At 39.6% G+C, this 17,634-nt stretch overlaps 1 protein-coding gene across 1 annotated transcript in view; it reads right to left on the reverse strand.

Annotated features, from left to right (window-relative positions):
* The window catches only part of DEPTOR (DEP domain containing MTOR interacting protein), a 156,502-nt gene extending 145,070 nt beyond the window's left edge, over positions 1-11,432 (reverse strand). The window contains exon 1 of the mRNA XM_012753798.3: positions 11,126-11,432. Coding sequence (XP_012609252.1) covers positions 11,126-11,265 — 140 coding nt within the window. The 5' untranslated portion in view covers positions 11,266-11,432. The remainder of the gene's footprint in view (positions 1-11,125) is intronic.
* Between the last annotated feature and the right edge of the window lie 6,202 nt (positions 11,433-17,634).

Consider the following 17,634-nt stretch of genomic DNA (forward strand, 5'->3'; position numbering starts at 1 on the left):
TTTTGTATCTCTCAAAGCAAGTATTATAATGCCTGACAAATAACAGATACTCAATAAATAAGAGCTGAGCAAGTGAAGAAATGGTAGCATTTACCTAAAATAAGGTAAAAATGCTTTATTTAAAAGAAATTCTTAGGCCAGGTGCAGAGGCTTACTCCTGTAATCCTAACAATTGGGAGGCTGAGATGGGAGGATCACTTGAGTTCAAGAGTTTAAGAGTAGGCTGAGCAATAAAGTGAGATCCCACCTCTACAAAAAACAACAACAACAAAAAAAATTAGCTAGGCATGGTGGCATGTGCCTGTAGTCCTAGCTACTTGGGAGGCTGAGGTGAGAGATCACTTGAGCTCAGGAGTTTGAGGTTGCAGTGAGCTGTGCTGATACCTCTGCACTCAAGCCTGGGCAACAGAGCAAGACACTGTCTCAAAAATAAATAAATAAATAATTAAAATCTTGTAAAATTAGCTGAAATATAGTTGTCTGTAATAAGCCTAAAGATTATCCTCATAGTTTTGACCTCCTGCATTATAGTTTTACATTTGCAAAGAAAAGATTTGTGTTTTCATTGGAATATTTTCTAATTTGTTACACTATTCTTTTTATCAAAACAATCTATTCTTGCGGCTTTTTCCACTTTTCAAAATAACAGAAAATTATATTAGCCAGCAAAAAAAAAAAAAAAAAAAAAACAACTGGTAACATAGGGCTGTGCATGAACCCAACTGTAGAGTGACCACTGTGTGTGTGTGTATTAAGAGAGAACCTACCTCCACTTGTGTCATGTCTACTCCCCTAGCTACAATCCCATTGGCTCAAGAACAGGCACATGACTTAAGCTATCCAATCACAGTGAACCTCAAGACGTGTTTGGAATCCTGGGTAGAAATGTTTCTTCCTCCTAGACATTATGATAAGCCATATGAGGCCCCAAATCCCCATCCTACCACTGGCTGGAAGATGAAGCCAATCAATGAAAAAGCTGGCACATGAAGGAGCTATAAGAGAGAACCAAAAGAATTACAGAGGATGAATGAAACTTAAAGGGATTATGTCTCCTGGACTCTAGTTATGAGAGAGTCACTAAATTGTTTAAGTTGGTCTTCTCTTTCTTGCAGCCAAAAGCATTTAAAGATATCTGGATAGCAGCTTGGCTTTCACAGATATATGCCTTAGTCAATACTCATCAAATAGCTTATTTTACTGTACGTAATTTTATCTCTGAAAAATGGAACCATCAACAAATAGTGAATACAGGTTAGTAAACTATTTATTGAAGGTTTTAGAAAAAGTGTATGATTGTCTACAACTTACTTTGAAGTGCTTAAAAAAAAAGAAAGATGAATTGATGGATGGAGAAAAAGAAGGATAGTCATGTGATAAAGCAACACAGTAAAATATTTATTGTTTTATTTTTTGAGACAGAGTCTCACTCTGTGGCATGGGCTGGAGTGCTGTGGAGTCAGCCTAGCTCACAGCAACCTCAAAGTCCTGGGCGCAAGCTATCCTACTGCCTCAGCCTCCCGAGTAGCTGGGACTACAGGCATATGCCATCATGCCTGGCTCATTTTTCTATATATTTTTAGTTGGCCAATTAATTTCTTTCTATTTTTAGTAGATATGGCGTCTCGCTCTTGCTCAGGCTGGTCTTGAACCCCTGAGCTCAAACGAGCCTCCTGCCTCGGCCTCCCAGAGTGCTAGGATTACAGGTGTGAGCCTCTGTGCCCGGCCCACGGTAAAATATTAATTGTGGAATCTATGTGGTGGATATATTATTAATATAATAAAATGTTCGGCCGGGCGCTGTGGCTCACGCCTGTAATCCTAGCTCTTGGGAGGCCGAGGCGGGCGGATTGCTCAAGGTCAGGAGTTCAAAACCAGCCTGAGCAAGAGCGAGACCCCGTCTCTACTATAAATAGAAAGAAATTAATTGGCCAACTGATATATATATAAAAAAAAATTAGCCGGGCATGGTGGCGCATGCCTGTAGTCCCAGCTACCCGGGAGGCTGAGGCAGAAGGATCACTCGAGCCCAGGAGTTTGAGGTTGCTGTGAGCTAGGCTGACGCCACGGCACTCACTCTAGCCTGGGCAACAAAGCGAGACTCTGTCTCAAAAAAAAAAAAAAAAAATAAATAAATAAATAAATAAATAAATAAATAAATAAAATGTTCAAGGAAAAGGCTCTAGTTCACTTGTCTTCCTTTTATTTGGATGTCCTTAAATACTTTTTGATGACTTCTGGCTCTTGAAAGTATGGCAACAGAGTAAGAGTTTTTATCATGGCATCAAGGTATATTAATCCTCTTTTATGATGATGTAGGTTATGCCCATTGTTACATGTTTGACTATCAGAGTCTACATACTAGTCATTAATAAAATAAGTTCTAATAAATGTAAAGGAAAATGAATCATGGCTATTCATTAGATCACTGTCTCAAAACTACATCCCTAGGTGGCTTTATTGCTGTCAGTTCCTCAAAACAAAACAGTACGGTATGAGCCTTGGTAAAGTCTTATTTTGTCAACTGTACCATAACTTAAGATGACAAAGGGCTACTTTACATTTCAGGGTAAAACACAGTCATATATCACTACAGGGAATAAACCCTGCTTTTGCAGTGAATATATTCTGTGCGCATCACTTTCACTTATAGAAAAGTTAAAAGGGTAAAGGTAACTAGGACTTTTCAGAAGCAAAACAGTATCACTCTTTACTGCACTCACTTGTATATAGGGCACAGACCATATATGTATAAGAAAACTGCATTTCAAGTAGCAAACTAAACCAAGATCCTCAATAGAAATATGGGCTAAGTCCTTCTTCAACACAAAAAACAATCCTTTTAAAATATATATTCTTTGTACATTTGCCTTTTCACATATTGGTTGTTCTTAAACCAGCATATAATTATATATCCCTACACTATCCCCCTTTTACAACATCTTCCTTACTTTTTCTGTGTGGACACCATTCACACCACTCATGGTGTTTTTCTCTGGAATTTCACACCAAACTTCACCTGCAACAAAACACAGCGACTATCCTAACCATAATGAAAATAGGGTAGCATACAATGAGACTTTCTTTCAATGACAGAAGGTCCATTAGAATGTTCATTTGTTTCTCACACCTTAAGTAAAGGTCAGAGTAGTAACTGAGCGTTCTGTACTAAGACTAGTCCTTCTGAATCCTACTAGATCTGCCCCCAGAGCACAGGGTTCAGTTCTCTGTACCTGTAATAGTTTTACCACTTAAGGGAGATTCTCACAGAGCTGGATGATCTAAGCAAGACTTAAATGGGTACTGGGTCAAGACTTGCTCAATCAAGAGAGCTTCTGAATAAATATCAGAATCAGAAATCCATAGGTAAAGCAATTACAGGGAGACGAGCACCAGGAGCAAGACACAAACAACAGAACTATAAGTAGCAGCCTGAGGGCTATAGATAGAAAGACTTGAGCCTTTCTCAGCTGATACTAGCTGCTACCTACCTCTTCCTCTGCAGCAGCCATGGGCTTCCTCAAGGTAGAGGCCCTGACATTTGTTCCTTTTTGCCACACCCTAGCGACAGCTGTTATCTGAAAGCTGAGGAAAGGACATCATGTCCCATCTCCCTTCCCCTATCCAATCTTACAGATATCTAAAAAGCTATAGAAGAATGACTCTGTTAAGACCTAAGTTAGTGCTCACTGTGGAACACTTCAAAGGATGAAACCATCTCAGCCAGCCTTGATGAAAACAGCTCAAGTTGCTGCTGCAGGCAGCACCACAGGGAACAGCTGCTTGCAAGCATCTGGCTGTCCCCTAAGCCCTCTGCCCATAATACTGTCTTTACTATGTCCCCCAAATATCTAATGACCCATGAAAACAATCACTGACATAAGCTTCCAAGTTTAGTTAACTTTGATAAATACTTGAACAAGGATCTCGAGATCTGGTACCTACCTCTCCTTAGTAGAAAATGGGAGGAACACATAAAAGTATCATTACTATATAAAGGCAGGGACTGATTGTTGTTTCCTTTGTTTTTTCCTAATCACTAAACTCATGGAAAACAACCATTTAAGAGCCACCACCTAACAAAGGGAAATGAACTCCTGATCCAAATGAATACTAGAAATAACAGGAGAGGAAAATGACCTTCCTTTGAATTCTCTTCTTTTAAGGTTTATTTAGCTTATTTTCAGGCTTATTCATTCCAAAGCTGACGGAAGCCAAAATTTAAATATAAGCATTGGCCTTTTAGAAAAGTAGTCACAAATATATTATTCACAGGCAATTAAAACTCAAGTCATTTTGAAAAAAAAGGTTTATATAAATGTGTAAAATAATTCCACAAACATTTATTGAACACTTATTAGACATTTGCATGTTTCTGCAATATACAAAGTACGTTTGCAAGCTTTCCCTCCAAGTAAGAGAGGAGTCTTTACTGAGGGCATCTGATGTACAAAGACTGTGCTCTCTGCTCTCATGGACAATTTGTAAAGCAGAAAAGACGTTCACAGGAAAAGTGTCTGATTAAAAAGCAATTTACACTAGGCTGCTATGCACTGACTCCAAATACAGTGACTCACCATGTCCTAAAGCCCTCCTTTTCTATCTGTACAGGCAGTAATTTCCTGACTCCAGGATATAGTCTCTGCTGTTTAGAAGAATAAAATTATATTCCTTCCATTTGGAGCCCGAGATTTCAGTAGCTTTCCTGCTGTTCCAGTGCACTTAAGCTTCCATATTAATGGCCAGCAGTGGGGACAACCCCCTAAAACATTCTCATCCCAACCTTTCAAAGCTCCTTAGGTTCACAGTTCACTAAAATGAATTGTTTCTCCTTTTCCTATTCTGGATGCTCTAAATTCTATATCTTATATTTGATTTATTGTAGCTTGGTCTTTGGTTTGACAGGCTGATTTTTACCTTTTATCTGCACACTGTATTATCACTTGCAAAACAAATTCAGGAAAGCAACTAAGCATTTACTGAACACATTTTCCTTAAAAAGGCAATAGCAAACCTGTACAAATCTGGAAAGGCAGTCTGTTATAGCAAAAAAGGCAAATACATCAAACAGTTTGAAAGAACTGCAATTTCCTACAACTTAGCTAAAACTCATTGCCTAGTAAATTGCTTTTAAGGGAATCAGCTTTAGTGACTGGATAAGATTGTTGTAATTAGCATATTTAGTCTAGGTAGACAGAAAAGCAAAACTGAAATGCTTGAAATGATTTCTCTCTTCCTTAAGCATTCCTCATTATATTCTTCATTCTCCTCCCCACCCTATTCCCATGCTCACAGATGGCAAAATAGTGAACTACAGTTTATCTTTCCATTAAAATGGTTACAAATTCAGAAAACAAGTGAAGTTCAAATTCAGTTTTCAAAACCACATGACAAGGAAAACTCAGTTTAATGGTTAGTAGAGAAAGTAAGCCTTCTACCTTGTCAAAATATAAACACTTCTAGGAATAAATTAGATTTTTTTCCCCAACAGAATGGAAAAAAACATTTGTCTACTTTTTTGTTTGCAAAAGTTGTCACAATAGAATGTGATATCCACGCACACATGATTCTATTTTAAATTTGCCTAGTGTTACATTCTTTTACTCTTTAAAATAAAAGGTAATGCTTTAAAATAAAAGAATGTAACACTAGTTACTAGTTGGGGACACCATTAAATTGCAGCATACCATCTTGCTTAAGAGCAGGGACTCTCAGCTCTATCATCATGTGGCTGAATAACCTATGGCCAGTTATTTAAATGCTCTGCTCCTTACTTTTTCTCATCTGTAAAATGAAGGAAATAAGAGTATCTACTATACAGAGTTGCTATAAAGTTTAAAGTCTTTAATACAAAGAGCTTAACAGAGTCCTTAGCAGGTAATAAGTATCATATAGTAATTCCTACCATTACTATAAAGAAAATAGTGATACTTGGGGGCTTCTTTATTTTTAAATGCTCTATTACAAACATATTCCTTCATAAGTGCCTCTAGGATTAGCCCATAGAGCAAACAAGAGATGGAATTTGGATAATTACTGTCATAGTTATGACTGCATGAGCAGATTTTAAGATAATAGTTTAATATATAAAACCCATAAAAATAACTAATGATTTAAAAAGCCATAGTATAAACCACCACTAATATGAATTATTTATGTGTGGTTGATTATTTTCAAATTAAGAACATTCTGAGGAGATTTTCTTGACCATTTATGGCATATTTTTTCTGTTCTATATCAACAATAACATTATAAAGATATATATGTATAATATCAGTCCCACCTGGTATGGTAATAATGTTGTACTATTGAATTAGTGATAAATATCATTGCATTCTTTGGCCAATCAAAAAAAGCAATTAAAAAGTTTTATTATAATATTTTGTTTTCTATCAGTCTAATGTCTTATCCGAATGCATTTTTGTACCAGTTTTATTGAGATATAATTCACATAACAATCAATTCACTCATTTAATGTACACAATTTAGTGCCTTTAAGTATATCCACAGAGACACGCAACCATCAGTACAATCAAGTTTAGAACATTTTCATCACTCCAAAAAGAAACTCCATAGTTACTAGAAACTCCATAGTCACGTTCCATTCCCCCTTCCCCCACCCTTGGCAACCACCGATCTACTTTCTGTCTCTACAGACTTGCCTATTCTGGACATTTCATATAAATGTAGTCATAAAATATGTGTCCTTTTACGTCTGGCCTCTTTCCTGTAGCATAATCTTTTCAAAGTTCATCCACACTGCAGCATGTATCAGTACTTTATTCCTTTCTATTGCTGAATAGTATTCCATTATATGGATCTACCACACTTGTTTATCCATTCATCAGTTGATCAACATTTGAGCTGCTTCTGTTTTTAATTATTACAAATAATACTGCTACGAACATTTTTGTACAAGCTTTTATATGGATATATGCTATCATTTCTCTTGAGAATATACACTAAAAAAAGGAACATTCTGGGAAGAATCCCTAGGAGTGGGATTTCTGGGTCATATGGTAACTCTATGTTTAATCTTTGAAGAACTGCCAGACTGTTTTCCAAAGTGGCCATACCATTTTACATTCCTATCAGCAGTGCATGAGGGTTCCAACTTCTCCATATCCTAGCCAACACTTGCTACTATCTTTTCTTATTATAGCCATCCTGGGGACTGTGAAGTGGTATTCAAATGCATTCATAAGGCACAAAAATGTAGAAATAAAATTTTTTATGACAAGAGAAAAGCATGAAGAGAATTAAACAAAGGATCCTGCGGTCAAGCTGGAAAAGGAAGCAAGAGATGTTTTTAGACCTGTTAATTTCTTGTCCTTATGCAACCAACTGCCCTTACAAAAGTATAAGGATTGTGGAGCCAGCCCCCAACTTCACATCTGGATCTTATAATAATCATAACAAAACTATTCTTGATTTGCTGATTTATGTTACAAAAATTTCTTCCCATATTGTGCCCTATTTGATCCAACACCACAAATCTTATGTGGGAAGATATTATTATTCCCATTCTGCAGGGAAGGGCGCTAAGGACTGGAGAAGTTAATTAATTTGCCCAAGAGAACATAGCTGAAAAAAAAAAAAAAGAAAGAAAGAAAATGACAGAGCTGGGCCTGGAAGCCAAATTTTTATTTCAAATCCCAGTCCTTGGTTTCCTATTTCCTTATTACCTCCACCTCATCTTTGATGACCCAGAAAGTAATGCAAAGTCAAGAGAAAGCAGAGAGAACCGTGGGTGTGAGTGAAGCAATTACAGGCAGGAGGCCTGGACATCACACACTGCCTGCAATCCTAGGGTGAGAGGGCAGCTGGGGACAGAAGAACACATTGTGAAAGCAACAATAATAATGGCTGAACTCCCAACCCTCCAATAGTCAGGAAACTAGGCATACAACCACTGTAGTCCCTAAATTCTGAATATTATATTACTCTGTACTAACAGAAGTATATTGAATTACATACACCATTTATCTAAATATTTATTGAATAATTACTATGTGCTAGCCACAGCGCTAAAACGGTTGAGATAAAAAGAACAATGATTTACATTTTCCAAAGTAAAATTAAATGACACGTGCCCTAAGCCATTTATAGGTAACATCTCATTTAATCCTCATAAAACTGAAAGAGAAGTGTTATCAGAATCACTCTTCTATAGAAAAGGAAACTGAGGCACAGAGAGGTTAAGCAAATTCTCCCAAAGTCACAAAACTAAGAAATGGTGAAGACAGAATAAGAACTCAGGCAGCCTGGTTCTTACCCACCACCCAATCCTTCCTATAAGATCTGGCTTGGCTAGAAGTCACATGTATTGATGCAGAGAGACCAATAATACTAATTAATTCCAGCAATCATTTGTTAAGTGCTCACTAATCCATGAAGCCCAGGGGCAAATTCTCACCTTGACCCCATTAAATGCTTTTATTTTCATTGCCATTTTACAGAAGAGGAAACAGAGGCTCAGAGAAGTGAATGAACTTGTCCAAGGTCACAGAGCTACAATAGCTAATGATGTTGCCATGATGCTTACCAGGTATCTGTCAGGAACTGTTCTAAGCACTAATTCATTTAATCTTCGTAATAACATTATGAGATAAATTCCATTATTAATCATCATTCTTAATTAAAGAACTTGTCGAAGGTCCCACACTAGTAAGCAAAGCCAGGGTTCACTCTAGCTTAAAGTCCTTCTCCAAACAACTTAATTCTGAGACTCAACCACAGAATGGCTGAGCAGAAATTCAAACCCAGGTCTAATTCCTGAGTCAGAGCACCCTCTATCTTCTTGCCAACATGCCAAAGATGGCCCTTAAATCTGCCCCAGTGCAGAGCAGTGCTAGGAAAGAGGGGAGTAACAAGTGCTCTGGGGACCCCAGGGAAGGGGCAAATAAACTGCATCTTGGGGCTAGGCATGGTGGCTCACGCCTGTAATCCTAGCACTCTGGGAGGCCAAGGCAGGAGGATCGCTTGAGCTCAGGAGTTTGAGACCAGCCTGAGCAAGAGTGAGATTCCATCTCTACTAAAAATTAGCTGGGTGTGGTGGTGCATGCCTATAATCCCAGCTACTCAGGAGGCCGAGGCAGGAGGATCACTTGAGAGGAGGAGTTTGAGGTTGCTGTGAGCTAGGCTGATGCCATGGCACTCTAGCCAGGGCAACAGAGCAAGACTTTGTCTCAAAAAAATAAATAAATAAATAAATAAATAAATAAAAATAATAAAAATAAAAGAGAAAAAAGAAAAAAAGAAAATAAACTGCATCTTGGAGAAGTGCTTGCTGGACAAAGTAGCCATCACACAATTTAGTTTTTTTAAAAGAAATGAAAAGAAAGCAACCCTATCCAATGGAGAACTTTGAAAAAAAAAAAAGATACAGTAATGTAAAGGGCTCCCTGTATTGAGGGGGAAAAAAGATATAGTAATGGCCGGGGTGGTGGCTCATGCTTGTAATCCTAGCACTCTGGGAGGCCTAGGCGGGCAGATTGCTCGAGGTCAGTAGGTCAAAACCAGACTGAGCAAGAGTGAGACCCCTGTCTCTACTATAAAGAGAAAGAAATTAATTGGCCAACTAAAAACATATATATACAACAACAAAAAAAAATTAGCCGGGCATGGTGGCGCATGCCTATAGTCCCAGCTATTCGGGAGGATGAGGCAGCAGGATTGCTTGAGCCCCAAAGTTTGAGGTTGCTGTGAGTGAGGCTGACACCACGGCACTCACTCTAGCCTGGGCAACAAAGTGAGACTCTGTCTCAAGAAAAAAAAAAAAAAAAGATATAGTAATGAAGAGCATAGAAATTAAACTTAAAAAAACCATTTCAGACTGAATCAGAAAAGGTTTATTTTAATTTTTGATTAGAAAGTACTCTTGATTACTTAGCATAATGGTAAAGAAAAAAAAGAAAGTACTGTTGAAAAACAAGCTTTTATTCCCTTTAATTTGACAAAAAATACATATTTTTAAAAATCAACAAAGAACACATATGCAAAATTTGCCTTTTGTAGCATTAAAATAAATTAATTCTGACTTCTAACATTGGTCTCCTTCAAGGACCTTTGCAAGACTCTCCTTCAGGTTCTGTAATACAGCCATTTAGAAACCAAAATGAGCCGGGAAATTCAAGCCAAGAACTAGAAGGAACAGGGGCCCGCGTGCAAGTTGTGGCTCAAAGGCTGCAGAGCTGATTTTTTTTTCTCCTGGCAAACTGATTTATGACCACACGACGGGCAGCTGCAGAACCAGTTAGACCATAAGTACAATTCTCAAACATAAGCCCAAGAAGAAGGATCAGGAAGAGACGGAAATGGCAAGGAGGGCCCTGAGGGTCATTGCTTGTTTCTGGGTTCAGGAAGACTTGGTAAGTCCTAATTCTTGCAGCAGCCAGGGGCCGAAGGACTCCGCTGCCCAAAACGTGCTCAACCGGGGAGCTGGCACAGCGTCAGGGCAGCCAGACAAGGTGTCTCCACGCCCCCTTGCGGACCCAAACGATTGATGACGGTGTGCCAACTAGGTGATCAGTACAGGGCTTCGGAAATGTTCTCTCGGTTTAGTCCCACAAAAACCCTCCAAGGGAGGCGCAGTGATCAGCCCCATTTTACAGATGGAAAAAAATGAGGCTCCGGGAGTGAATTAAAACTTGTCAGCGAAAAGGAAAACCTAGCGAAGGCGATCAGCGGGCTCTCTGCTTTTATCTAGGAGGAGAGGGTCTGGGGTCGGCTGGGGCCCCACACCGACAGCCCTCGCAGTCTGGGCGGCCGAGGCGCGGGCTGCCGGCAGGGAGGCCCGACAGCGCCCAGTACCTGGGGACAGGGAGCGCGCGCTAGGTGGTGGCGAGTCTGCGGGCGCAGGGCTGCAGCAGCCGGGCTAGGGCGCAGCGCGCACCACCGCTCGCCCGCGCGCGCCCAGGCAGCCCCGCGCCGGTCGCGAGTCCTCTGGGCGCAGGGCTGCCGCTGCGGATCGCGGGCGCAGCGACGACCCTCCACGCGCCCGCAGGCGTCCGGGCGCCCCGCGCGAGTCGCGAGCCACGAGCAACGACGCGCGTGCGCGCAGGTCTGCCTCGGGCACGGGCTGGCAGTGCCGCCGCGAGCCCACCCGCCCTGCCCCTCGCCTTACCGTAGCTGCTCCCCTGTGACCAGGACCTCAGCCATGCGCTCCAGCTCCCTTTGCTGCGCCCCGCCACTCCCGCTGGTGCTGCTGTCGCTGCCCGCGCTGCCCGCGCTGCCCGCGCTGCCAGCGCTGCCGCCCTGCTCCATGATCCCGACCGCGCGGCTACCACTGCCGCAGCTGTCCGCCGCGGGTTTGGGTGCTCCAGTCAGTCTGCCCTCACAGAGGCCTCCCCCGCCATCTTTGTTCGGGGCAGTTCCGTTGCTCTGACACGATTGGCTGAAGAGGGAATCCCTGTGGGTAGGCTGAGGAGCTAGGCGAGTCCGGCCGCTGAAACTTCAGCTTGGGGGCGTGGCTAGAGCCCCGCGTGGTCGGGGGCGGGGCCGGGGGAGGAAAATATAAACATCTGGGCGGGGCGCGGGTTCTGAGCCGGTGGAGGTTGAGTTCGGTGAGCCCTCTTCTTTCTGCACAGAGCTGACGCTGAGGAATCGTGGGGACAGGCCTGGAGGGTACTAGAGAAGTGTGAAGACGTTTTTATTATACTTTCCATACCCCCCAAATTGCCAGAGCATAAAAATAATGGCAGTATAACCAAATAGTGAACAATGAAGGGTGTGCATGTCACCGCAGGGCATGGAGAAATTAAGCATTCTCCTCACTCCAACCCCTCTCACCAAAGACAGTGTTTACTTTATGATGTAATCAATAAAGAACGCTGACCTGGGAATCAAACAGACCTGCGATCCAGCTCCCCTCTTGTAATTTCCTACCTAAATGTGCTTAATCCTCCCTTAACAAAATAAAAATGTGGCTATCACTTGTTGGCATCTGCTGTATTAAAGATATTTAAGATATGTTGTTACCTTTTTAAATTATTACAACAAATCATAAAATGGGAATTTGTTTCACATCAGGAAGCGGTCTCAGAGAGGTGAGGTGACTTGTCCATGGCAAGTAGGTAATACTTGAAGAGGTAAGAATCAAACCCAGGCCATTCTGGAAACAAAGTTGTGTTCTTAAAAAGACAGCCTCTTAAAATGGGGATGTAACGATATTGTCTACCTGTAAGAGATTATGGCAGGAACTTTGACTAATGCCAAATAAATGTTATGTTTTTCTGACTCATGCGGCATCAGAGCCTGGTCTACAGAAAGGCAAGTAGAGCTTACAGCATTCATGTTGTGGTAGTAAAGCGATTCTATGTGTTGACACTTTATGCAGCTTGTGACAATTTTTTGCATATATATGAATGTCTTTACCCTTAAAACTGGTAAATGTGAAGATATTTTTTTAAAAAACACTATCTTGAAACACATAATTCCTCAGTTGTAGTAGAAGTATATGTATGTAGTAGAGGTTTACAGAATAAAAATGACAGGGACATTACAACTAGCTTCTCTTCTATGTATATTTTCTATTGATTCTGGAATTCAAGAATATTTATGCTTATTATCTGGCAGGCTTATTGTATTTTATTGTTGTTGCTTGTATTTATTTATTTGAGACAGTGTTGCCCAGGCTAGAGTGCCGTGGCGTCAGCTTAGCTCACAGCAACCTCAAACTCTTCGGCTCAAGCAATCCTTCCGTTTCAGTCTCCTGAGTAGCTGGGACTACCGGCATGTGCCACCATGCCCAGCTAATTTTTTAAATATATTTTTAGTTGGCCAATTAATTTCTTTCTATTTTTAGTAGAGAGGGGGTCTCGCTCTTTGTTCAGGCTGGTTTCGAACTCCCGACCTTGAGCAATCCACCTGCCTCGGCCTCCCAGAGTGCTAGAATCACAGGCGTGAGCCATTGCGCCTGGCCCTGTTGCTTTTATTTTTAAAGATCATGCTAGCCTTTTCCAACATTCTATAATACAAGACTGACTTCTTAGCATTAATTTAAATTTTGCAACAATTTGAGCATCTATTCTGTGCTTTATATGATGCCAAGCACCCTGTTTATATTATTTAATTTAAAGCCCTGAGTGTTCGGTATTAATTTCAACTTACAAATGAGAAAGCTTAAGCATAGGAAGGTGAAATAATGTGCCTAAAATTATACACCTAGAAAGTCAGGCAGTCTTTGAAGGCTAGTTCTGAAGATTCCCAAAGCCTTGTTCAGCCACACTTCAGAAAGAGAATAGTTGTCCAACTTTCTAGTGTATCCAACAATAAAAACTCTTTGTCACAAGAAATGATCTAAGTTTTTAAACTTTTTCAATAGGTCATGGTAGAATTGCAGACCGAGGGAGACATAGTTCCAGGTGAATGTGATTCTAAGAGCCTCATTCTGCATAAAGTGCAAAAATCATTTGACAGAAGTAGAAGTCCCAGACTTCTGAGATTAATTCTCAGAGATTAATTCTCAATTAATCTCAGAAATAATTTGACAGAAGTAGAAGTCCCAGACTTACTGAGATTAATAGCTGTTTGTTGCTCATGTTTTAATTATACAATTATTGTAGAACATATCAAGAATTTTCGTGGATTTCTCAGTTAAAGGTGAGTTCTATCCTGATTCTGTCACTTGCTAACTTTGCAACCTTGTGCTAGTGACTTCTCTGGACCTCCATTTCCTATCGATAAAGCAGGAATAATAATTCTTACTTTATAGAGATATTGTATAGCTTACATGAAATAACATTATGTAAAGTTTCTAAGATCCATTTCAGTAACAAAAACTTATAAGTCTATGATAAAAAAGCACCTTAACATAAGGAAAAAAAGTCTTCAGGGAAAGACTTGATGCTACTGCTCCAGTGAGAACCAAAAAGCATGGTGGTTGTTTTGTTTTCTTTTGTTTTGTTTAGTGCCTGAGAAGAAGGGTGTCTTTGTGTTTGTGTGTGAACAGGAAATGGGAACTGGTTTGCTGTTATTGTTTTAACCTTTCTTTTGACATATGAGACACATCATGCTTCACTGAATAAAAAGACCATTTTTCCTAACTTAAGGAAAGATTGGTGAACTGACTTCTGAGGATATGTCCCTAACCATGAGCCCTGGAGTATCTGGGCCCAGAATAAGATGTGATCTGTTATTGGTAGCAGACAGAAGTGCACCACTGTGGCAATTAATCCAGCATGAAGATTTTAGAAAAACCGAGAATTCTGATAGATCTCAGTTTGATTCCTGGCTCTATCTGGGCAAGTTCATTATCTTCTCTGAATTTTCTGTCTTCTTTTGTAAAATTAAGATCATACCACCAATCCCATTGGGTTATTGAGAGGATGAAACAAAATTTAATGAATACACTTTCAGGCGGGAACTATTAAATGTGAGCTTTCTCTTCCAACTCTCCTCACTAACCTCTTTGATGCCTTCTGGCTCTTGCTGTTTTTGGTGCTTTGGGGTCAGTGTTTTTCAAAGTGTTGGTGGGGAAGGACCAAGTGTATGTGTTTTCAACCCATTGAAGCCTTTGGTGAAATACAATAAAAATGAAAAAAAAAAAAGACATATAAAACAAAAGCCCAAAATTTTTAATGTTTGGGGTTAATAGACAGAAAATCACTCTGTCAAATTGCTATAAATGTTTCTAAATAATTTCCCTCAATGTCTGTGTGTCTTCTTGTTTCTCATCATGGGTAATGGCCATCCGCTGGCAGACCACACTTGGAATAGTACTGGTGTAATAAATTCTTCCTAAGGGTGAGCAGCAATGTGAGATGAACTTGGATTAATGAATGATTAATGTGAAAGAATTATGTGAAAGAATAGTCAACGATAAAGCTTAATAATGTGAGTTGTCATTATTGTTGTTGTTGCCTCTTAATACACATTTGTTTATTCCTGCCTAATTTAGAGACTAACTTAAATGCTACCTTCTCTGTATTATCTTCTTGGACTTCCCCAAGCAGTTTGTTTCTCCTTCCTATGAATTTACATCTTCTTACAGAAGACTTTGTTTTCAACCATTAATGGAAGTCCTGATTCTTTAGCTGTCATAACTTTTATTTACTCTTTGTGAATAGAAGAAGATTAATGGTTTAGCAATATTCTATCTAGGTATTTCTGTTCTGATCCTTTAAAAAAGGGATTTGTCTTTAAAAAAATAAATGTAAAGATAGAGAAAAATAAAATTTCCATGGCTTTGTTATTCACACTCATTTTTAGTATTTTTGTCATGTTTGATTCATCTTTTTGTAGTGATGGAAGTAAAACATTACAAATAAAGTCGAAATCCTATCTTTCTTCATTTCCAGGCCTACTTACTTCTTTCTAAATCTTCTTAGTCTTCACCTTGGTTCCCTGCTGCTCTTGAATGCCTAATTCTTTGGTGTATGCTGCCACCTAGTGATCACTTTTTAGAATGGCACTAAATGATTGCGGGTGTTCTATGGAGAAAGGGCCACCTGCAAAAGGGTTTGTTGGGAAATTTAGGATGAAGGTTGTGGTTTGTCATATTATTGGAAGTGCTACTTGCTTTTAGCGATCAGGGACTAGGAATGCTAGATATTCTCATTTTTTTGGGATAGCATGTCACAAAGAAAGATTGAATTGTTCCAAATCTTGAATCTTTCTCTTACAAGGTATTTTTGGCATGCTTTTAAAATATAATCTGTATGGTCAGGAATGCAATTATTGTGTACATAGAGAACAATGTGTACTTTTTGCTGTCCAGAACTTTACCAAGAAAGGTTTGTTATTTCATAAAATTACTTCACTAGCCATTTGTGTGGTATATCCACCACAAAAATAGCACAACTTTTTCAGTCTGCATTTGGTATCTGTCACATGGGGGGTGAACCTATGTATGTGTTGACTAAGAATATATTATTTAGCCAAAGTTTAAAATGACAAATATAAAAAAAGAAGTGATGGCAATATTTAGCTATATATTGTCTTAATTCCCTTAACCTAAAATTTTCAGTACAGGTAGTTATAAATTACCTGACTCCAACTATCTCATTAGGCTTTCTACTATAATCACTTAAATATTGAAATACACATTATTTCATTATATGTTATTTCCCTTTTATTTTTCTTTTTTATACTCTTAACCACTTTAGGACCAGCGTCGACTATAGTCGATAGCCACAGATGAACTCGCACAGCGACTTTAGCCCATAGCCGTGATTTGACTTTTCTAATTTTTCATTTATCAAAATAAAATTGTGAACATTTAAAAATAATGTAATGAAAACATATATGTATATGTTACCTATTCTGATATTTACATTACAAATAAAGCTGCCTATAAAGTAAGACAAGCTTTCAGTGCTTTAAAGCTTTCCTCATCACACAAGAGCAAAACGGATTCATCGTCAATGCACAGCACAGACTATCATGCGGACTATGAGTGCCGGCTGTGGGCAAGGTTTCACAGCCAGTGAGCGCAGTCTCAAAGTGGTTAAGGGGATTATATTGATGTTTTTAAAACTATGCACATAGCAAAGTTTTATTATCTGTGAATTTAATGACAAGAAAATAAAGTGAGAATTACATATGTTATTTTTAAAGGAGACATTGAATTATTAACATATGAGGTGGAGATTTTAAAAAATGGAATAAATTATATTTATTGAGTTCTCATTATGTGCCTGCCCATGTTCAAGGAGTGTTATATGTGTTAGACATTTACTTCTTAAAATAACCCTGTGAGTTGGCTACTGTTTTTCTTCCCATTTTTCAGATGAAGAAACCAATGCCCAGAGGTGGCGGGCCAAGTCTTCGATAGCAGAGCCTGCGTTTGAACCCAGCCACTCCGGCTTCAGAGGCCACTCTAGTTGTTCACCCATTATGCTGCCTCTGCACAGAGACAGATCACTGAGCACCGTGCTCTTCTCACAGGCCAGTCGTGCTGTTGTGCAGGCTTTACTGGCCTCACACCAGCCCTTGAAGGTGTTATTACCTTCATTCTACCTACCTGCTGAGAGCCTCTCCACTATTGGCCGTTTCAGACTCAGGATGTGATGGCAACATGTACTTCATAGGATGGAATGAGCAAATGTGAAGGAGCTTTGCAAGTGCTATAAATGGTATTAGTTCTGTGCCCCTACAGGCTAGGATAATCAGCCAGTGCTTTCTAATTACATAAGAGAAAGTGGAAGCTGTGAGTGATGGTGCACACCTGTAGATCCTGCTACTCAGAAGGCTGAGGCTAGGGGATTGCTGGAGCCCAGGAGTTCCGGGCCAGCCTGGGCTAACACAGCAAGACCCCATCTCTTTAAAAAAGGTGGGGGATTATGATGGTTCTCTGATATTCCCCTGGTCTGACTCTTGTGTTGTCATAGATCTCAATTAGAATCATATAATAGCCTAACATACTCTAATTGTGTTGGCACAGTATGGAATCGATTTTGTTTCTTGAGTGTATATCTTCTGTCTCTTCTTAGATTATAAATAATTATGGCACCTTAGTCATCCCCCTCCTTCCTTCACAGGGCTCGGCCAAGTTCTAGGCACAGAAAATGCACTTCAAGAATTTGGTGCCTTGGGACATTAAAATATTATTTTGTCCTCAAATAAAAAACACTTTTAAAATGAAAAATACCACTGATGTGAAGTTATGAAATATCTCTACCTTTATCTATCACA

The sequence above is a fragment of the Microcebus murinus genome, chromosome 7 (assembly GCF_040939455.1).
Source record: "Microcebus murinus isolate Inina chromosome 7, M.murinus_Inina_mat1.0, whole genome shotgun sequence".
Lineage (NCBI taxonomy): Eukaryota > Metazoa > Chordata > Mammalia > Primates > Cheirogaleidae > Microcebus > Microcebus murinus.